This window comes from Corythoichthys intestinalis, chromosome 8, assembly GCF_030265065.1.
Source record: "Corythoichthys intestinalis isolate RoL2023-P3 chromosome 8, ASM3026506v1, whole genome shotgun sequence".
NCBI classification, from domain to species: domain Eukaryota; kingdom Metazoa; phylum Chordata; class Actinopteri; order Syngnathiformes; family Syngnathidae; genus Corythoichthys; species Corythoichthys intestinalis.
In genome coordinates, this window is record NC_080402.1 from 32,605,603 (window position 1) to 32,629,166 (window position 23,564).

The 23,564-nt window shown below is 40.2% G+C and overlaps 1 protein-coding gene across 1 annotated transcript in view; it reads left to right on the forward strand.

Moving 5' to 3' along the window:
- Nucleotides 1–23,564, forward strand: part of LOC130920738 (mucolipin-1-like) — a 39,972-nt gene that overhangs the window by 1,135 nt on the left and 15,273 nt on the right. Inside the window, exons 2-6 of the mRNA XM_057844148.1 lie at nucleotides 11,775–12,034; nucleotides 12,103–12,270; nucleotides 12,352–12,508; nucleotides 16,665–16,746; nucleotides 16,951–17,047. Of these exons, the coding sequence (XP_057700131.1) occupies nucleotides 11,775–12,034; nucleotides 12,103–12,270; nucleotides 12,352–12,508; nucleotides 16,665–16,746; nucleotides 16,951–17,047 (764 nt within the window). The remainder of the gene's footprint in view (nucleotides 1–11,774; nucleotides 12,035–12,102; nucleotides 12,271–12,351; nucleotides 12,509–16,664; nucleotides 16,747–16,950; nucleotides 17,048–23,564) is intronic.

Below are 23,564 nucleotides of genomic sequence, written 5' to 3' on the forward strand. Positions count from 1 at the left end.
GTTGGGTGCTGATAGCAGCTCATAGACCATTTTGATTGACAAGCAGGCCGCTCGGTCACCGTTCCCGACCTCGCTCCATAGACGGTCACGAACCCGAAGAGCCAGATATTTCTGCGGATTATACTCCGCTTGAGTGACGGTGTGTGTCAAGGCATGGCGTGCGCTCCGGTTTTGTTTTGTCCAATTTCCGTCGGGTGCAACAATCGGCACGCTCCCTTGATGGGAGATAGGTGTAGACTCTGCCTCCTTCTCTTTTGTCTGCATGATATCTTAAGTGTTTGAATTCCTGTCCTCTCCTCTGGCACGCAAGGGTTGCCACAGCCACACAGTCTCTTCATTAAAGTACGTACGACAGGATTTAAAAAAAATTAAATACAGTGTATCACAAAGTGAGTACACCCCTCGCATTTCCGCAGATATTTAAGTATATCTTTTCATGGGACAACACTGACAAAATGACAGTTTGACACAATGAAAAGTAGTCTTTGTGCAGCTTATATAATAGAAAATAAAATGTATTTTCCCCTCAAAATAACTCAAAATATAGCCATTGATATCTAAACACCTGGCAACAAAAGTGGGTACACTCCTTAGAAACTACATCCCTAAATGTCCAAATTGAGTACTGCTTGTCATTTTCCCTCTAAAATATCATGTGACTCCTTAGTGTTACTAAGTCCAGGTGTGCATAGGGAGCAGGTGTGTTCAAATTTGTAGTGCAGCTCTCACACTCTCTCATACTGGTCACTGAAAGTTCCAACATGGCACCACATGGCAAAGAACTCTTTGAGGATCTTAAAAGACGTATTGTTGTGGTACATGAAGATGGCCAAGGCTACAAGGTTGCCAACACCCTGAAACTGAGATGCAGCACAGTGGCTAAGATCATTTAGTGTTTTAAAAGAGCAGGGTCCACGCAGAACAGACCTCGGGCTGGTCGTCCAAAGAAGCTGAGCTCACGTGCTGTGCGTCACATCCAAATGCTTTCTTTGAATGATCGTCGCAGGAGTGCTGTCAGCATTACTGCAGAGATTGAAGAGGTGGTGTGGTCAGCCTAACCCTCTACATCAAATTAGTGTGCATGGCTGTCACCCCAGGAGGAAGCCTCTTCTGAAGACAATACACAAGAAAGCCCTCAAACAGTTTGCTGAAGATGTGTCAACAAAGCACATGGATTACTGGAACCATGTCATATGGTCTGATGAGACGAAGATTGATTTGTTTGATTCAGATGGTCTCAAGCATGTGTGGCGGCGACCAGGTGAGGAGTACAAAGATAAATGTGTAATGCCTACAGCCAAGCATGGTGGTGGGAATGTCATGGTCTGGGGCTGCATGAGTGCTGCAGGTGTTGGAGAGTTACATTCCATTGAGGGAAACATGAACTCCAATATGTACTGTGAAATACTGCAGCAGAGCATGATCCCCCCCTCCAGAAACTGGGTCGCAGGGCAGTGTTCCAGCATGACAATGACCCCAAACACACCTCCAAGATGACCACTGCTTTACTGAAGAGGCTGAGGGTAAAGGTGATGGACTGGCCAAGCATGTCTCCAGACTTCAAGATGATCAAGCGGAAGATGGAGGTGCGCAAAGTCTCAAATATCCGGCAGCTCCGCAACATCGTCATGGAGGAGTGGAAGAGCATTCCAGTGGCAACCTGTGAAGCTTTGGTCAACTCCATGCCCAGGAGAGTAAAGGCAGTTCTGGATAATAGTGGTGGCCACACGAACTATTGACTGTTGACATGTTGTATGTTAATATTGACATACTTTCACTAAGAGGTGAACTCACTTTTGTTGCCAGGGGTTTAGATATTAATGGCTCTATTTTGAGGGGGAACTAAATTAACTGTATTATATAAGCTGCACACAGACTACTTTTCATTGTGTCAAAGTGTTATTTTGTCAGTGTTGTCCCATGAAAAGATATACTTAAATATCTGCAGAAATGCGAGGGGTATACTCACCTATGTGATACACTGACTGTAGCATTATTATGTGAATTAGAATCATATTTTGAGACAATTCGACTATATACAACAATTTGGCAAAGCGCAGATGATGAGAAATTAGTCTTTTAATCCGCCGTTTAGCCACGCATACCATTATAGTCTAGCGACCCCAACAGGATGAGAATGTCGGCAGGGTCATGGTTTCATCTGATTTAGAATTCAACCCATTGAGGGGGAATTATTCAGAACGAGGATAATGCGACAATGAGAGACAAAAAATGTCATTGTTTCAGTCTCTCTACTCCAATATTTTTACAGGATATTCTTTTTATCAAAGTATTTTCTCCCAATTGCTAAATAAATTGTATGGCCATGACAAATAACAGTCTTGTGCTAAATGTAATATGAAATAATAAAAATGCATTTATTCAGTACGACATGGCAAAATTACTCCACAATGGTCAAAACTGTCGACTTCACCTTTATTGTCGCACCTCCCGAACGATATTTTATGCCATGGTAGTTAGTCTGGCTTTTGTGATTTCCCTGCCCCGGCTTCGGAGAGTGTAAACAAGCCAAGAGGTGTGACAGCTAGCCGACATGCTAACATGCATGTCTCAAAGTCTCATTTTCGCTTTTTGAAGCGAAAAATCACACAAAACTAGCCCTGATTATGTCACACGGCAGCGGGGTTGTCAATTGTCTTCGCCGATCGGCAACACGCCCGGCGGCGAGTCAGTTACAGCTCGCCGGGGAAGCAGTTGGAGAGTACCGCGGGACAAACCGGCCGACATCGGAGGAGCGCGTAGCTGCCACATGATCAACAAATATGGCCAACGAATATAGGTCAACGAATATGGCGAAAAATAATGCTTTACTACACGGCGAAGACATAAACAGAGAGCAGCATGCAGATGTTGTGCATCTAACATGGCAGGATGTGTCTGAGGAGAACTTTCTACATGTCCGTCCATGATCAAACGTAAGTAAATAGTCCTTTATTTAAAGAGAGTTTGTAGTGTTTACTTTGTAGTCGCGGTATTTGCGGCCATTTTGACACAAAGTTGCAATTTCTGCGGTTGAAAATTTGGCAGAACATTGGGCACACGAAGAGGGCAATAAGCCAAGTATAGAAGGCGGTGTGCAAACAAGCCGCCGGTCGTCGGCTGAGTGGCATTCTCGGTGGAGAATCAGCCACAAAATGCAAGCCACCTCCGTATTAAAATGTGTGCCATGTTCCCAGTATTTGACATAATACAAAATACGATGTTTACTCACTTCCTTGTAAGTCCAATGGTCCTACAGTAGTAGGGCTGGTTTTGGCCAATATCCGCGGTGAACGAGAACATTTTGAAACCCAAAAAGGCTCACATGCCTATCCCTGGTGCAGCAACAGTTTTCTGCAGCCGTTTGGCTTGCGTGATGCGAAAAATAAACAAATTAATCAGCTAAATCCGCAGTCCATCTGCATGCCATAAAGCAATGCTGTATTGTGAGAAGCCTACCCGGGTGACATCGCATTCGCATTCATCCTGAACCCGAGACTGAAGCCGGAGGTCACTCATTTTCATGATGTGGGATTCAAAAATTGAATATATAAAACAATCACTTCCAGACACATCCAAGCAGTCCAATTTATTTCAGGAGCATGAAACACCGCTTGAAATATGAAATAAACATGCTTTTTGGTGTCATACGCATTTTAAAGCACTCTCACTCGGCTCATTCTGATGCGCATTTTTGCACTGTCTGCATCTTTTTATCAAGAAGGATTGCTGTTTATGAATGGCACTGACACAAAACAACTGACACAGGGAAGGAAGGAATTTGTCGACAGTCTCGGGACAGGTTTTTGCAACTCCCACCCTCTTGTGTCGAAAGCAATTAACATTGCGTTTAAGTTTTTCCAGATATGATGTTGTCAACAAATTATGTTTGTATTTCCTGAAATGCGAGCAAAAATATGTGAATTGCAAGTTTCTGTCTTCAATCCTCTCCTACTTTCTTTTAGTCTTGAGTATGACAGGAAAGTCATTCACACGTCGTGATGATTCACATTTAATGGTACACTTCTCATTTCCATCCAGGAAGTTGAATCAGCTGTTTGCGTGTCTTGATGACAAATGTAAAAAGGGTTTACATTCTGCATTTTGTGTTGCCAGGCAAGATGGTGCTGGACAGCCCTTTTGCATTTCTAGTCTTATGATCTAAACCATGTGACATGGATAAGGCATGACTGGCCTTCTTTGTGAGCTAAGATTTATACATTATCGGCCTCTCTAATGTCTAACTGACTGAATTACCTTATAGAAATACAGATATATATTGCAGTATAAATTGAGCTAAAAGTTAAATTCATTCATTCATTCAAGCACATCATGACTTAATTAACTTGAAATGAAAAACCTGAAAAAACATCCAAATTAACTTATTTGCTGGTCGGCACTAGACATCTAATTATTTTAAGTGTGAGAGGCTAGCTGCAAAGGATCACTGCCAGCCCTCCTAATCAAAATGGATAGGATGTCTGTTGCAGTAAATGGCGGCCAATGTTAAGGAAACAGACATTTGTTTTTAGTTTTTTTAACCTGTTCTTTTCAGCTGCTTGACATGGAGAATGCAAATCTGAGTGTCCTATTGGTCTGAACAGTTTTAATGTATCATGGGAGTATGATATACTCCCATTCTGTTGATTATTTATTGTATTTCCTTTATTAGGAGAAAGCAGCAAGCAGGAAGGGGTTATGGGGGCACAGGAAGGAAAAAAGGAAAGGAGAGAGAGACAGAAGAACAAACACCAACAACAACAAATTCATTCAATGCCTACACTAACCATGAATATAGTAGTGCTACTGTTAGCTAATTGTATTTCCAGTTGACACTATGTGGGGGGCCGGATGACGGAGGAGAAAAAGGAGGGGGGGGGGGTCAGAAAAAAAAAAGATTAGGTGGGGTGGAGCGTACAAAAATCAGTCATGTAAAATGTAGAACCCAGTGCAGTGCACCATCCTGCTGCAGAATTTGTCCCTTTTTATGGTTAGGAATGTAAGAGGCAGCTAAGATTTGTTGATATTTCAGACTATTTACGTTGCCTTCCACCCTGCAGCTCTCTCGCACACTCCTATACTGGATGTAACCCCAGACCATGATTTTGCCACCACCAAACTTCACTGTCTTCTGAGTGAATCTCGGATCCATGCGGGCTCCAGTAGGTCTCCTGTAATATTTGCAGCGACTGTGGTGTAATTCAATGGAAGATTCATCTGAATAATCCACCTGTTGCCACTTTTCCAGTGTCCATCCTTTTGACAGGCTGTGCACCTTGCCAAATGCCACATGGTTTTTTAATTGTCTGCACCCTGAGAGATCTGCAGGCTGCCTCTTACATTCCTAACCATAAAAAGGTACAAATTCTGCAGCAGGATGGTCCTCCATGGAGCGTACACAAATTAGCAATGTAAGGTGTAGAACCCAGTACAGTGCGGTAACTACATACGAAGTTAATTCATTCCAGGACCTTGTTTGTAAGTCAAAATGGTTGTATATCGAGCAGGATTTTCCCAAAAGATTACATTATAATTCCATTAATTCGTTCCACAGCCCGAAAACCTACACTAAATCATTAATAAATCCTGCTGGTACTATTATAAATGGCAGTTATGCATTGCAAATAAATTATAAATAAAAATTGGAATAATAATAATAATTCCTGTAATAATGTAACGGAGGGGGTTCTAATGTGGCGCATGTGTTTTGCGTGCTGTACCTGAACGCACCGCATGGCTGACGTGACAGTAAGATCAGTGCGGTAGAGATTTTACTTTCCCTTTTAATGTTCTGTTGTTGGCGTCAACTGCGGCGGACAGTAGGCGTCTTGTGTTGCACAAGTTCTGAAATAAATTATTAAAAATCTGACGAAGCTGGCAGTGTTACCATAATAGTAATTGTCCACTTACAAAGACTGGCGAACGGAGTTCGGTGGAGGATCGTCGAGATCGTAGACATTCTACGTAGGGGTGTGACAATTAGAGCTGAAACGAATACTCGAGCAACTCGAGTAACTCGAGTTTAAAAACTGATCCGAGTAATTTTATTCACCTCGAGGAATCGTTTAATTTTGCCAGCTCCAAGTATCACGTTTTGCCCGGACTACTTTTAATGCGGGACAATGCGCTGACGTGCGTAGAGGAAAAAGCAATATTAAAAAAAAAAAAAAAAAAACCTTACTGCAGCCGACAGCCGCTACAAACTACGGCAACGTTGCTAAAAACTACGCCCGCATGATGCTAGTGTGGTAGCAGGTAGTGACCGATGCGTCTCATGGATATCACATGCATTTAGGACTAGATGCGAAATGACAGACTCGGCCGCGTCTGGGTAGCGTTAGTAAACAGCCGCCATCTTTAAGCAGTATAACGTTACTGTCACTCGCTCACGTAACGTTAGCCCTTCGGAGGGCTAAGTTTCTATTGATTATGACCACTGTCAATGCGTGGCTAACTTGTCTTACATACAGGCTTTATTTAATCTGTAAAAACACAGCGCTGTAGCGTGATGAGGGTGTAAAATTAAAACATAATAAAGCTAACTGTCAGTTTTAGCTCAGTAGTCATTGCTGAATAAAACACCAAGTAGCACTGGTCCCTAATGTGCTCCAATATAGCAGGTGTCATACATTTATTATGAACAATGCAAAAACTCAAAATCCTATCAGTACTTACTGTTTAGACTAACTTAAAACTTAACTAGAACTTAAAAATAGCTTGACACAAATGGAATGTTTATTAGTTGTTTTGTAGAATGATATCCTGTCCAATGTATCGATAATTATTGTATCGCCATATCGTGAGATCATCGTTATCATAGGATTTGTATCGTACATCATATCATATCGTGAGTTACCAAGCGGTTCCCACCCCTAATTCTATGGCCGTATTGTCAAGCCAATTTACGGGCTCGCACACCACGCTCTTATTTTTCCATCTTCATTTCAATGGGAAGCGTCACCTTTTTCCTCTTTTCACCTCTGCACTAACCTTCTTGGAACCCATGTTGATTTCTCTCACAAGAAAATCCACTGTGCGTCCGTCTTACGGGTCAAAGAAACTACGGCGCCGTCATAAATCGTCGTATTTCGAGCATGTCGTCGGATGTAGAAACAAATGGCGAGTCAAATTTTACGTCAGATGTCAAAAAGATCATGTGTCAAAGCGATCGTAAGTCGAGGTACCACTGTATTATATGACTCACTTGTAAGTGTGTATATGTTGATATCCTATTCTATGCTGCCTGATCGATAATTCTGGCACTGATAGTTTTTCTACTTGAGTGTGTCTAATTGCACCCAGTCATGCGTGAGTCCATTCAGATGTTCGATAGTCCTCTGCAGACAAGTGGAAATGATGCGCGGGGGCCGCCCCAGGGCCACAGCCGCCCCCTAGCCAATTGCGGAGGAGTAAGCCAGCGCAGACTGTCCCCCCCCTTCATCTCCCGGGACCCAGGGTGGTCCCCCGGACTATCCGCTTCCTATTAACCACCCTTCAGAGAAGGGATGAAGGAACGCGCCACCGCCCCCAGCGCCCGCCGCACCACCGCCCGCCCACCCAGGCCACCAGCTACCCCTGCAACCCCCCAACCGACAAGGCACACCCGGGACGCCCATGGCCCTCTAGGCTCGGGGCAGAACAGGGTCCCCACCCGGAGTGGGCTACACCCCACCGACCCACAAGCACCCAGCCAGTGACCCATGCCGGGGCCCAAGGAGGATACCTGGGCAGAAAAGAGAGGGGAAGGTGGAAGCAGGAGAGTGCTAAGAAGCGGGACCAAACCAGAGCCCCAATCCCCACCCACCCCCGCAACCGGCAGCCATCCCCCAGGAGCCATTCCACAGAGAAAAAGTGTGGGACCCACCGGACCACCCTATTACGGTGGCTGCCAGGCCCCTGACTGGCAGCCATTTAAGGAAATTTAGTAAACAGCCATTTGGAGGAAGAGTTTCATAACCGACACACTAAGATAAAAGATAAATATTATACCTATTATTAGTATAAGTAAAATTGTCTATCTACATGTGTCGCTCCACCATTTGGAGTTCAATTATCCATTACTTAGCAGGTCATTGAACTGCAACAATAATGACACAGTATACATCAGCCTGTCTATGGCGTTTTGCATTTTTTGTTAACATTAAGCTATTACTTTCAAGAATGAATAAAAATAATACTGTGAAATAGACATATGAGCACATATTAAAATGGAATAAATGAAAATGCAAAATAATTGTTGTCTACGTTTATATACCAGTACCCTTTCATGCTTGGAATATTGGCAGTAAACACGTTACGTCAGGTCATGTCAAAGTAATAATCCTTTTTGAAAACGGGAATATGAGGATATTCTGCGTACTACACCGGGGTTACTCATTTTCTAATCTGAATCTCTGTCCAGTAACTCTATATGATTGTTGGGATAACCCCTTTATTGAGAATATTAATTTTTGATCTGCGCTTATTGCTTTTACAAGGAATCTGGCTCTTTTGATACAAAAAGTAGCTGTTGCTGCATCCATGCCGAAAAACATGAAAAGCTTTTGGAGTGAGAAGTTAACTCATGAATGACTTTAGGCCTTAGTGATCTTGTGAATGTTAAGAATAGATATTTTTCTGTCTATGTGTCCTGCAATAGTTGATTAATTCGAGTGTTCTTTGCCTTTTGCCCAAAGTTGGATTAGGCTCCAATTTTTATTTATTTAGTTGATTTCCAGGTTGAGATATCCAACTAGGCAAAACATAAACAATTTTTTGTTTGTTTATTTGTTTGTTTTGTTTTCTTTGCAGAGTAGTAGTTAGTCCTGATCAAATTGAAAGAATTAAACAAATTCAGCATTTTGAAATGCTTGAGGTGGTAGAGACTAGTAGAAAAGTTTTTTAAAAAGACAAACAATGTGTATGAATTGATAGCTAAAAACTTTTTTGTCCTATTCAAGTCACTATTAAGGCAAATGTTACAAATAGGGCAGCATGGATATGTGCTTCACAATTGTTGTATTCATTTAATTCAGTACATGTGATCCTTGGTTTCTTTCTAGTGACATTCTTGTTTTAGACATTCCTGGACGATTATCATCATTCTGATGTCCCTTTTGCGGCTTAGTTTGACGAAACCGTTAGTTAAGAGGAACTTCATATGCATAATTTTCAGGATGTTTGAAATTATGGAAGTTGTTGGTAAGATAACCTTTTAAGAACACAACACCTATAGTTTTATAATGAGTGGATAAACATATCATAATATGTAGTACGCTCTCCCCCATGTATTCTTTGAGCTCACGTATGATATGCCCCTTAAAAAAATGTGTGGTACTCTCTGCACTGTAATTGGTATTTTATTGGTTTTTTCAAAAATATACTACTAGTGTTATTGTATCAGTTTCATTTGGTTGTGCTGCAAGTTCTGAACCCACAAACACATTACAGGGATCCCTCGTTTTTAGCGGTTAATGGGGACCAGAACCAATCGCGATAAGTGGAAAAACCATGAAGTAGCGCCCCCATTGTGTGCCCAATGTATTTATTCAGATTTAACATTGGAAAGAGATACATATCAGAAATGTTTTTTCACTTTTTTCCCCAAAGTATAATTTAAAAATACTTTATGTATGTGTCTATTAGAGGTGTGCATCGGCACTGCCTTCCCGATTCGATTACAATTCGGAGGGCCACGATTCAATTCGATTCGATTCAGAGGGTCACGATTCGATTCGGTTCGATTCAGCAATGCATCACGATGCCTTAAAGCCTGGGATGCATTAAAATTCTAAAGCAAAGCATATTTTTCGTGAATCATGAGGCACCACAAGCAGTCAGACATTAAACAACTTTTTATTGGCTCTTGTGTCACTCCTGGTTGAAGTCAAATGAAGATACTTTCAGATATATATATTAAAAAAAAAAAAAAAACATCACAGCATTTAATTGGCGCTTTGAATGAGACCAGACCTTTCTCTTTTTTTTACACACAGTAGCGGCCTTTCACACAGTGCAACATCTGAACTCCTGTGCAAAATCATTAATAACAGTCACTGTATTTTAATCACAACAACCCATCAATAAAAATATTCAAGTAAATATGAAAGAAATCGACAAAGAAAATATTGTAGTGCAGCAGCATCTTTATCGCAATATCAATCCAGGGATCAGTTCAGTTGCAAACAAAACATCAACTAAATTGCAATGTAGAACAAAAGTAAAATGTAGGCCAAGCCCACTATATATGTGCAATCAACTTAGAAATGCAATCAGTAACTACCACATAACAATAAAAAATAATGAATTAAAATGAAGTGCAGCAGCATTTTAGCAGCCATAACAATCTGTTTCAACATGAGGAAATATCAGGGTTTTTTTGCAATCGAGAGAGCAGAGAGCTAGTAGAGGTTAGATCGGGCCTAAAAAATCCAGCCCGACCCGACACAGCCCGCTGGTATTGAAGCCCGACCCGGCTTGGAGTGACGGGGGGAAAAAAACGCAGCAGCAGCAATTTGTTTTAATTTCTTCGAGTTGGTAGAAAAAACGCAAGCTTTCTTAATGTTTAAATAGTCTACATATTTTTATGATCATTATAAAAGCATTTACACAACGAAATAACGCTGGGAAAGTTTAATATAAAAAAAAAACATGCGGTTTTGCAGACACACAGAGGAGAAGATTCAAAAGGATCACATTTGTGTTGCCTTTGTGTGCATAAATAAAAGTGTCTTTCGTAACGAATCGCACGCGTCACAGCGGAGGAGAAGAAGACCCGACCCGAACGTGAATGCTTAACATTTTGGGCCCGACCCGTTCGGGTTCGGGCACAAGATCTAACCTCTAAGAGATAGGACGTAACATAACAATGGCTGAAGCGGAGAAAGAGGGAGCGAGAAAGATTATTGATGCACCTAAGACATTGAAAGCAGACATCTGGAGACATTTTGGCTTGTACGAGGTTGGTGGGAAACCTGACCAGAGTCATGCATTGTGTAAAAAATGAAACATGAGAATAATAATACAAATGGGGAAACCAAATCCGTTGCATCACCAGAATTGCGCAGGGAAGATTTTTGAACGTACTTATATATTTTAAAATGCGCTAAATGGATTCGGCTTGTTGCCTGCATCGAATCGAATCGAATCGTCCGTGCCCCGCATCGGGATGCGTCGCCGCATCGATTATTGTTGACACCACTAGTATCTATATAATATTAATAAATGTTTATTTAGCACTTCAATTGTAATAGTGATGTTAAGCTTTAAACATGTTAATGTCCCAAATGATTACTTTTAAACAAGAATAACGTAAAAATGCTTGTCTTTATTAAATGCTTCATTGAACGTGTCCATTTAAATCCGCTCAAGCTGCACTTACACACAATGAGTTACCACAGCAAGTGTTTAAGAAGCCTAACGATGATTGATGCATTCAGAGCTTTGAAGTTTCAACTTCCAAGCGTCTCTGGCAAGATCAAACCTTAACATTTGTCAATCATCGTTAACTTTAATAAGCAACTCCACTGCACTGCCTGACCAAGAAAAGCAGCAGGAGGGAGAGTGAGACTACGTAAAAATATCCATAAACTCACAAATATTGTGTCGAAAGTTGTGATATTTTCAAAGGTTGAAGGGGGCACGAGTAGTTAAGTCCGCATACATTTTGGTGACAAACCAACTTATAGCTTTTTTAAGAAAGTTAATCACGTTCTAATATGGTTATTTGAGTTAAGAAACAAAATCTGGTCCTCTGCTTTCACGTCACTAATTTACCTCTCCTGAATTTTTCCCAGAACATGAGAGCCTCTACGGCTCCACAGACAACAGCGGGGAACACGAGTCGCCGGGTAGCAACCACTGCACCAACCATAGCAACCACCATTTCCCCGGCACCACAGCGGGTCATTGGGTTAGCTCTGACCAGGGCGAAGAGGCCATTCGCAGGAAATTGAAGTACTTCTTTATGAGTCCATGTGACAAATACCACGCTAAGGGACGCAAACCCATCAAGCTGATACTTCAGCTGCTCAAGATCATCATTGTCACTGCTCAGGTAGAAAACTATCATTTTTTTATCTATTGTCTGTCATCTTTGACATCACCTTTCTTCTGTTTCTGTAGTTGGTGCTGTTTGGCCTTAGCAACCATGTGGTGGTAACTTTCAAGGAGGAGAACACCATGACGTTCAAATATCTTTTCCTCAAAGACTTTGACGAGTCATCTGACACTTCTCTTGCCGTGTACACACAACAAGATGTCTATGAGCATATCTTCTACGCTGTGGACCAGGTAAAATAAATGACTGATTTAAAAAGGTATGGTTGCTTCAGGACATCATGAACTCGTGATTCTTTGCTTATGTTTTTCCAGTATCTGGCTCTGCCTGAGACCACAGTGGGACGCTACGCATACGTCTACGGCGTCGGTGTGAATGGGAGTGCTCTGTCCCTCTGCCAGCAGTACTACAAGAGGGGCCGCATCGATCCCGCAAACGATACCTTCAGCATTGATCCGCGCATCATCACAGGTGCAATGTGAAACCTCTGTTTTGTAGTCTTGTTTTATTATGGTTCTGGAATATGTCATGCCCAGTTTATATTGATTGTCTGCAGTTCATTGGGTTTAAACCCAGGCTAAATTTAGGAAAAACAATGAACGATAATGTTTCAATGCTCCATGAGACGGAAGCAAAGAATCAATCTTTTTCATGAATTAGAGATTTAAGTGACTTGACAGGGCTCCAAACTGTGATCTATATGCACATGCACTACCAGTAACATTGCGTTTTTGTTGTTGTTGTTCTTTTTGTTTTTGCAAAAAAACTCCTTCACGTTTAAATCCACTAATATAACAATCTGGTTTGCCAAGGAATAATACAACAGAAGAAAAAGAAGGTGGATGATGTGTGAATCGGTCGTTGCTCGGCCAGTGGCCGTGTCTGCCCTTCTGGACTCTATGCCGAGCGAACTGGAGTATTAAACAAATGCATGGGGGAAAATTAAACCACGAAAGGGAACCGCATAGTACTAAGTCACACAGGAGCGCTATTGTTTTCACTTTCTTGACTTTTTGCACTGTCAAATTGTCGCCACTTTCAGAAGAGCGAGACTCACGAAACTACTGCCTGGCAGTGGCGCCTCCAGAAAGTTTTCATAGGGGTGGCCAGATGGGGCCACTTAAAATCTTGGGGTGGCCAAAACTAAAAGCCATAATTTCAGGGTTTCATTGTATTATTGCAATAAAAAGGTCAGGGGAAAACTATCAGAAAGACTTAAGGACACGACTACTGATATACTTTGGTGTATTGTGTAATATTTGATGTTACTAATGATTTAATGTGCATAGTCCGTAACTGTCCAGTCAACATTTTGAGTTCCACAACAATTCTGTTTTATTGTGTTATGTATATATTAGGCATAAGGTGTACATTTAACTAGGGCTGTCAAACGATTACAATTTTTAATCGAGTTAAATCACAGCTTAAAAATTAATTAATTGTAATTAATCGCAATTCAAACCATCTCTAAAATATGCCATATTTTTCTGGAAATTATTGTTGGAATGGAAAGATAAGACAAGATAGATATATACATTCAACATACTGTACATAAGTACTGTACTTGTTTAGGGCTGTCCCAAACGACTAATTTTCTCCCGATTAGTGAGCCGACTATTTTTACGATTAGTCGACTAATCTAATAATTAAAATTTTTTTTTTTTTTTTTTGTACTAATTTAGCAATGAAATTTTTGTTGACGCTTATCAATTTACAAAAACATATTGTAACACTTAAATTATTTATTAAAGTACAAATAAACACGTAAATAACAATAATAAATCACAAATAAACAATGAGTTCAAATGCTGATAGAATTAACTATTGCAAAAGAATGGAATGTAAACCGTTTCAGAACACTGACTTCGCCTTTCCAACATGATTCAAAACAATTCCTAAAAAAAACACCTAGCATTAATATTATTGTATAGTACTATATATAATAGTATTATAATAATTATAATAATTATTCATTGCCAATCAGATTTTTCATAAAGGGTGTCATTTTAAAGGTATTCTTAGTGTAGAATCTGAATTCTGAAGTATGTGGGATTAACTCCAGAAATCGCTATTTATATGACGAACATGACGTGCTTTTATTTTGAAATGTTCACCGGAAGTACGTTCGCTAAACCGCTAACTTCAGCTTTACGCTCCGCAAAAAAACTTACTTTTGTCATTGCGTGTAGTGTCAGTAATAGATTTTTTTGGTCATTTTTTTTTTTGTTTGCAAATGCTGTTAACCAGCGATTTTTCATGTTTGAAGTGTCACCTTTTAACCGCAAGTTTGCTTTCACGAGACGACTGCCAATGTTTTATAGCAGGCTAAAGTAAGTTGCCTTTTTCCCCCCATTCACCTAGCAGTGCTAACGTTACAGTGTTTAATATAGATGTGTTTTCTTATTTTGTATGTCTGAACTTTAATTCTACAGCGTGTTGATAAGAGAAAGGAAATGGAGTCTCATATGCCATCAGCACGCACGCACCAATGTAAGCACGCACGCGCGCAGCGATAAAAGGCAGCCGTGAAAATTACCGCCCTCATTTTTATTTGCCGTGCGATAAATGGACTCATTGCATATCGTGGCAGGCTTAGCAACTTCAATAAAACATGTCGTTAGTTAGTTAGATGGACTTACAAACTGGGTGACGGCGCTTTAGGTGTTTATCCACGGCCGACATGCAGCCAAGCTTGGCATTGAAGAGACAGGACACAAGAGTGTATCCTCCTTTGTTTCTTTGAAATATAAGTCAATGTTTTGGACACTCTGGTGCGCTTTTTTGGCTTTATACCGCTTTCCCCGCTTGCATACAGAGCGTCCGACATTCTGAACTTTCCACGCATATATTTTCTTTTAACCCTTCATTCACCGTCGTCGAGCACAACATCCCGTCGACGGATTTACGTCATCGATGACGTGGACTATGTCGACTAGTCGGGACAGCTCTATATTTGTTTATTATAGATGACAAGATAGCATTAACATTATTAACATTCTTTCTGTGAAAGGGATCCACGGATAGAAAGACTTGTAATTCTTAAAGGATAAATGTGAGTTTGTATATTGTGACTAAATATTGCCATCTAGTGTATTTGTTGAGCTTTCAGTAAATGATACTGTAGAGACTTAACTGTTCTGCCCAAATACATGATGGGAAGTGGTGCAACCGTGACTGTGTGTGGTGGCTGCAAATGCTATATCTTCTCTGCGTTAACGCGATAAATTTGACAGCCCTACATTTAACACAACAAAATGAATGCATTCATTTGGGATGAAATGCATAACTGATGCTACAACAATCTAACGATATACTGGCACCCCTGGCCACCCTGTGGTGGTGCCACTGCTGCCTGGAGAGGCTCCGCCTGTCTCGGCCACTGTTACGCACACGTCCTCCTGGTTGTCTGGTGAGGAAATATATGTGTTGCCACACCGTGTTTATATGGCTATGTTCATACTGTAGACCTTAAAGAACAACTCAGATTTTTTTGTCATATCTGTTTTTTGGGTGTGGCCGTTCTGACTGCCTTTGTCCATTGAGCCTGGTAAAGTATCACGCATGCGCACAAATTTGCAGTCCGAGATGCGGTGAGCAAACTGACCCGCATGCACAGGAGCATCAAAACAAATGATTACACATGACACACACACGGACAGTTTGCCCCGACTCCCGGCCGTGTAAGAAATCTTGAAATATTGCTCATTTGGAGCAGAGAGAAAACTGAGCATTCTCAGGCTTATCCACAACCCATTTTATTTTTTATGACTGTTGTCAAGCCCTTCCCTTCCCCAAAAGCCGGTTTCAAGCTAGGCGCTAACAATAATGCACAGCTGCATCACCGCTACCGTAGCGCCCTCTCTCTCTAGTTTTTTGCTGACGAAATTGCTGCATGAATTCCGACTTGGGGGACTTGACATTCAAGTTCAAATGGGTATGGGAGCTAACGGGGATTTTTTGGTGGGTCCAAAAACATTGACAATAGTGTCAAGTAACTCCAAAGTGTTTAATATGTGCTTTTTTTGGGTGGAATATTTCCAAAAGAATATTTCAAAAGGAGCAAGCAGAACAGTTTGAAGTTGGAGCTGTTAAATTCTTATCAGTCATATGGACAATTAAATCCTTATCAATAAAACTAAAATGCATTTTTTAATGTAGAAGGAAGCCAGCATCTGTGAATAAAACCCACTTAAGCACAGATTCAAAAGCAGAACCCTGTCTTTGAAGCGGATGTACTTGACAAATAGGACAATTATTTGTCCTATTGTAATCACGTTCGTTGTAACTTTAATGAGATGCATAGACACGAGAAAGCATATAACCGACTTCCCCAAACAAAGAAAATTAAAATTTATATGTGTGAATGGGGCTTTTTCTGGGCGAAAATTTTAGGCGAAACCGTAAATTTTTGGGCTAACGCTGACTTTGTCAAAGCATTCCCACAACTCTGAACAGAAAAAAAATACTTTTGCACACGAGTGAAATATGATTTAAAGAGACCAATGATAAGGTCTGTATTTAAAAATGTCAGCACTAAAATTTTACTCTGCTTACACATGATAACGTGCTCTGCCAACATTGATTTAGCCGCCATGTTGATTCAACTTGACCTCTCTGCCTTCCCCAGACTGCATCGGAGTGAACCCCATGTCTGAGCCCCCAGTGCCGCTCACCGCCTCCTACAAGAACTTTACACTCAAGTTTCACAAGTAAGGCTTCATTTTTCACATGGCTTTGACTCTTCCGTTGGCCTCCTCCGTTACAGCATAGATTTTATCAGGTGTCATTCCACGCATTTATTACCAGTTGCGGCACAGCACGCTCCAGCCCCTGAATTGTGTGTTGTTTTCATGTCACCTATTTTTTGAGGGTTCCTATAACTTACTAAACTTGTGTCCTTCTATCACTGTCAGGTTTATCAATGTCACCATTGAGTTTCAACTAAAAGCCATCAACGTGCAGACCATTATCAACAATGAGATCCCTGACTGCTACACTTTTTATATCAAGGTGAGCAAATTACTTGCTCACTAGTGATTGCAAGTTTGAGAAACCCTTACTTTATCATTACTTTTTAATTTGATAAGAATAAGTTCATATTAACAGTATATTCTGACATTTGTATGTTATTTATATATTCTAATTAAAACCAGTGTTGTTAATAATGGTGTTAGACTATAACAGTGTTTCTAATTGTGTTATTTTTTTCAGTAGTGAGTAATATAATTAATTACTTTTCCCATCTCTGCAACGGCGTTACCGTTACTGAGGATGTGAAGGGGCGCGTAGTTACAATTTGTTTGAATGAAGCGCAAGTTGTCTGATTTTATCACAGCTGCCTGGGAGATATCATTGCGGGAGGAAGGAGGAAGGAAGAGGGTGTTGACACTGTTGCAAACGTGATGATGATTGGCTAGGTGATTCATAGCGTTAGCATAGCATTTGCGTTCTCATTAGCATTAGCACTTAACGTGGCGAGCGTCATCTTAAACTCTCGGGCAACTTTTTTTTTTGACATGCAGTTCGTGGCGTCAAGGTGGGTACAATTACTCTAAGTTTCGGACTGTAAGGCGCACCTGACTATAAGCCGCCACAAACCAAATTTGACACTAAAACAGCATTTGTTCATAGATACGCCGACCTGGACATTTAAGTCGCAGCTGTTCTCACTGTATTATGGGATATTTACACAGAAAGCTATTAACCGGTACCACTTTATTTGACTAAGGCATCATAAGACTGTCATAGGACCAAATGAACCACCATGAAGCTTTGAACCAATTGACTGCAAGGTGTCATTGCTTCAAAAAGCTTCATTTGGCCATCACTGCTCCCTTTGGGGAGACAGTCAACCTCTTCTGCTGCCTGCTGTCAACTCAGTTGTCCTCCAACATGCATCCTAGCATGCATTGCAGCAGATGTAAATAACAATCAAAATTCATGTTCGGTGCTAATTATTTCTTCAGTTACTCTTCCAGTTTTTTCATTAATTGCTAACTCTGGTATTTGGTAACATTTTATTTGACAGTGGCACCATAAAACTGTCTTAAGACCATCATAATTATGACATGACACTGCTATGAGCATTAATGAATGCTTATGACAGATGTCATTTTGTGTCATTAGGCAAATTATGTCACTTTTGAATAGATGTAAAAGATCCGGTCTTAGCATAAATGGAGTGTTGGTGACATAATTTGCCCGATGATATTTAATGACATCTGTCATTTTTTTGACATACAGTTCGTGGCGTCAAGGTGGGTACAATTACCGGAATTTTCGGACTATAAGGCAAACCTGACTATAAGCCGCCACCCACCAAATTTGACACTAAAACAGCATTTGTTCATAGATAAGCCGCACTGGACAATAAGCCACAGCTGTTCTCACTGTATTATGGGATATTTACACCAAAAGCTATTAACCAGCAACACTTAATTTGATGGAGGCATCATAAATGTTGTAGGACCAAATGAACCACTATGCTGCTTTGCACCTAATTGGTTCCAAGTAGTGATGCACGATAATACATTTTTCAACCGATACCGATAACCGATAATTTCCTCCTCATTCCAACCGATAACCGATAATGTCAAGCCGATAATTCTATTAAAAGATTGATGTAAAATTTTAAAATATACACAAAAGAAAATATTACAGTGCAAAAATATAATTTATTGCTTTTATTTTTCAACATAAAATATGAACAAGTCATCAATTCAAACATCTAAATAATGACAGATTGTCTGACATTGTGTAATGGTAAACTTTTGGCAACAATTACTTACAGAGTAAATACCTAAATTGCACAAAAATGCATTTAAAAGTAAGCCATTCCTAACATATATAACATTAATACACTGCAAAACACACCTCCTTAAAACTAGTCAGTTTTAAGTGTAAATCTATTGGCAATACGTGAAATTATCTGTCATCGCTTCAAGTGTATTTCTGTCAGATTTCTTGGAAGAAAAATAGCTAGCTGAAAATAATCTTAACAGCCTTGTTTTAAGCAATACATTATTATACTTAATCCTAAAAAAAAAAAAACTTGGAAGAAGGAAAGATTTTGAATAATATTTGTGGCTACAGAATGTTAATTTAAGAATTTGATTATCTACTGTGACTGTAATTGGTCAGAGAAATAAGTTAAATAATTTGAAAAGTGATTGCTAATGTTATATGCTTTGTTGCACACTGTGAAAATGATTAACTCAAAAGAGCGAGATGTCATGAACCCATTCTGCAGCGCTTTGTTTACATTTGCTTTACAGCAGCTAAACTGATACACGGCAGTACTATTTGGACAGAGTTGGAGCTCGCATCCGCGTGCGTGTTGTTTTGTGCCTGAGTTTTGTCAAGCCGAAAATAAAGGTAGCGTTCCAAAGTCATCTGACCGCTCGTCATTTTACATACTGAATACATTATTGACTGGCTGACTTCGTTTTTTCCATGTTTAAATTATCATCTAACCACTGTGCCGTCATGATAAGCTTGCTTACTGGACATCACTTTTTCCATGAAGAATGGTGGTCATATAAACTGCATTATTTTTTTATCCAGGGCTTTGGTTCTCGGGTCATTTAGGCAAAAAAAAAAAAAAAAAGGTGCCTCGGCAGCGGCGGCAGCTACGTTCGTACCGGATAATCCGCCCGCCTCGTCCGGTTCGGCGCGGCGTATTCGGGTCCTGGCTCTGCTCGCACGCCGTGGGGGAACGCTCGAGAAACCGGGGTGTTCGCCGGGGGTCCCGAAGCCGGGGAACCGGGCTCGGCCCGCCCCGCTGGCGGCCTGCCGGACCGGCCAGAGCGGCGGGCTCCGTCGGAAGACGCTACTTGCCGACTATCGGTCTCCAGTCGTGCCGGTGTTTAGCCTTAGATGCAAATTTACCACCCGCCTTGGGCTGCAGTCCCAAACAGCCCGACTCTGTATTGTCACAAGCCCCGTAGTTTAGCTTGTGTTTACAATAGCCTTAGCATTCCCACTAGCAGCAACCTCGTATTCGTTCCAAAAATCTTTGTGATGCAGTTTTAAATGGCTGCTGGGTTAGTGGTTTTGAATGAGGACGCTTTCTTTCTGCCTCGTGGAACTTCTACGGTACATGTTTCGCAAATGGCGAGAGCGTCGTTTTTTTAGTAACAGCCGCCATAATATTCAACTACTTCTTGTCGTGTAACTCCGCCTCCTCAACACCTCCTCCCTCAGGGCTTCAGAGAGGGGAGGGGTTGAGGAGGCGGCCTGCTGAATTCTTCGGTTGCGCACATTTGGAGTCTAAAGCAAGTATATAATTATCGGATTGCATTATCGGTTGAATTTTTTTATTATCTGGATTATCTGTGTGACGTCATAATTGCCATTATCGGCCGCTAATTATCGGTGACCGATATTATCGTGTATCTTTAGTTCAAAGCTTCATTGCTTCAAAAAGATTCATTTGGCCATCACTGCTCCCTTTGGGGAGACAGTCAATCTCTTCTGCTGCCTTCTGTCAACACTGTTGTCGTCCAACATGCCTCCTAGCATGCATTGCAGCGGTACAGATGTAAATAACAATCAAAATGTTCATGTTCTGTGCTAAATATTTCTTCAGTTACTCTTCCAGTTGTTTCATTAATTGCTAGCTCTGCTACGTGAATTGTGTAGATCCGAGGAGAAAATTTTTAAGGGTGGGGCGTCGGGAGATTTTTTTTTAATATCGGACGCTTGGTATGCAAGCGAGGAAAGCAGCACAAAGCCCAAAAAGCGTACCAGACTGGCCAAAACATTGACTTATTTCGACGAAACAAAGGAGGGTACTCTGTTGTGTCCTGTCTCTTCAATGCCAAGCTTGGCTGCACGTCGGCCATGAATGAACACCTAAAGCACCGTCACCCAGTTGTAATTTTGGAAGACGACAGGAGACAATTACAAGCTGGTAGATCGTAAGTCCATCTAACTAACAACATGTTTTATTGAAGTTGCTGAACCTGTCGCGATATGCAATGAGTCCATTTATCACACGGTAAATAAAAATGAGGGCAGGAATTTTCACGGCTGCGTTTTATCGCCGCGCACGTGCAAACATTTGTGTGTGCGTGCTGATGGCATATGATACAACAGTTCCTTTCACAGATGTTTATTGGTCATCAAAACGCCGTAGAATTAAAGTTCGGACATACAAAATAAGGAAACGCATCTATATTAAACACTGTTAACGTTAGCATTGCTACATTGAGACTAATGGGGAAAAAAAATACAACCTACTTTAGCCTGCTATAAAACATTGGCAGTCTTCTCCAAAATGCAAACTTGCGGTTAAAAGGTGACACTTCAAAAATGAAAAATCGCTGGTTAACAGCATTTGCAAACGAAAAAAATTTAAAAAAGAATTGATTACCGACACCACATGCAATGACAAAAAGAGCTTTTTTTGCGGCATGTAAAGCTTACAGTTAGCGGTTTAGCGAACGTACTTCCAGTGAATATTTCAAAATAAAAGCACGTCATGTTCGTCATATAAATAACGATTTCTGGAGTTAATCCCACATACTTCAGAATTCAAATTCTACACCGAGAATAGCTTTAAAATGACACCCTTTATGAAAAATCTGATTGGCAATGAATAAATATTATACTACTATTATACTGTATATTGTAGTATTCTACAGTATTAATGCTAGAAATTTTTTAAGAACTGTTTTAAATCATGTTGGAAAGGGGAAGTCAGTGTTCTGAATCTGTTTACATTCCATTCTTTTGCACTAGTTAATGCATTTAGCATTTGACCTCATTGTTTGTGATTTATTGTTGTTATTTATGTGTTTATTTGTACTTTAATAAAGAATTTAAGTGTTCCAAAATGTTTTTGTGAATTAACAAACGTCATCAAAAATGTCATTGCTAAATTAGTAAAAAAAAATTATTAGATTAGTCGACTAATCGTAAAAATAGTCTGCTGACTAATCGGAAAAAATTAGTCGTTTGGGAAAGCCCTAGTTTTACAGTGTACCGGAACATATTTCCTCCACACCCCTGTCACCCTTTTAACCCCTGACCCATTTTCATGCCTGATTCATTGTTGCCCATAATAGTGTCATAATCATGTCATAATTACGATGGTTTTATGGCAGTCCTATGATGCTGCTGTCAAATAGTGTTACCTATTAACCCAAATAAGCCGCACTGGACTATAAGCCGCAGGATTAGAAATGAGGGAAAACAGTAGCGGGTTATAGAAAATTACGGTAATTGAAAATAATGTACTGTTTTCCTGCTGAGTCTGTATTATCATCACCAAGTTGGCGTTGTCCTTGTAGATGCTACAATACCATAAAAAAAAATTTATTCCCAAAACTACTCACTTTCCCTAAACTTTTCTGGAAAGACATATCCATGAACCTTTTAATCAAAACAACTAGAGCAAAAGATAGGAGAGGCAGGAGTATCAGAGCCTCACCTACATATTGGAAAATATGTCTATATATTTTAGGGGTGTGACTATACAGTACTCACAAATCACGGTTCAATACGTACCTCGCACGGGGGTCATGGTTTGGTGTTGGGTTAATACAACAGGAAAAACAAAAAGGCTTTTTTTCCCTCTCAGCATTTGAAAGTTAAAAGTTTGTTTACTGTTACACTGTTATATAGGTGGTTTTTTTTTATTATTCAATCAGTTAATATTACCGTCTTTTATGTGAAAGGATAATGTAATAATGTGTAGAATATGAAAAGTAACGTCAGTTACTAACTCAGTTACTTTTTGGGGAAGTAAGTAAGATTAAATACACTGAATTATAACTCATCCAAAAATTAGGGGGAAAACTGAAATATATTTTAAGGGTGGGATTTTAGCGTGTTAATAATAATTCATGACAAAATGAAAAATGTGTTTTAAAAAATGAGAAATTTTTAATCAAAGTTTGCATTCCAAGCAACACAGAAGCTTTGTCACTGTTTGCACAGTTCCTGACACACTGATTATGCTGTTTAACATGTGAACATAAAGGCATTTTCCAAAAAATGGCTGACTTTATGACACTCTGGTTGAGGTCAGTGAAAAATGTAACACACATAAAATGGAAAATTACACATACTGAGGGTTAAAGTACAAAATTTAGTTTTCCGAACTGGCCTCCCATATTAAATGCATACAATGGAATACGGCATTCATGCGCCAACTAAAATTATCATGATTCCCCTTATTTAACTCAAAAGAAATTAAACACACACAAACACCGCCAAATTTCTTGTTATAGACAAGAAATATATCAATCAGGTATGAGTGTTTTTTTTTTTTTTTTTTTTTTTTTTTTAAATGATCAAGAAAACGTTCTCCCACTTGTGCAGGCGCTTCTCTATGAAGTGCCGCCTCCCTGTGCCCATGGTGCACACACACTCAATACTGTTCTCTCTGGAAAATTAAGTACAATGTTGAGGGAATTTCTTATTTTTCTTTTTTTAAAGATCTATATACCCCCCTAAACAGACCCGAAATTGTGATGTATAGTTAATTTATACATTCTTGCATTGTTGAACAATAGATTTGTTG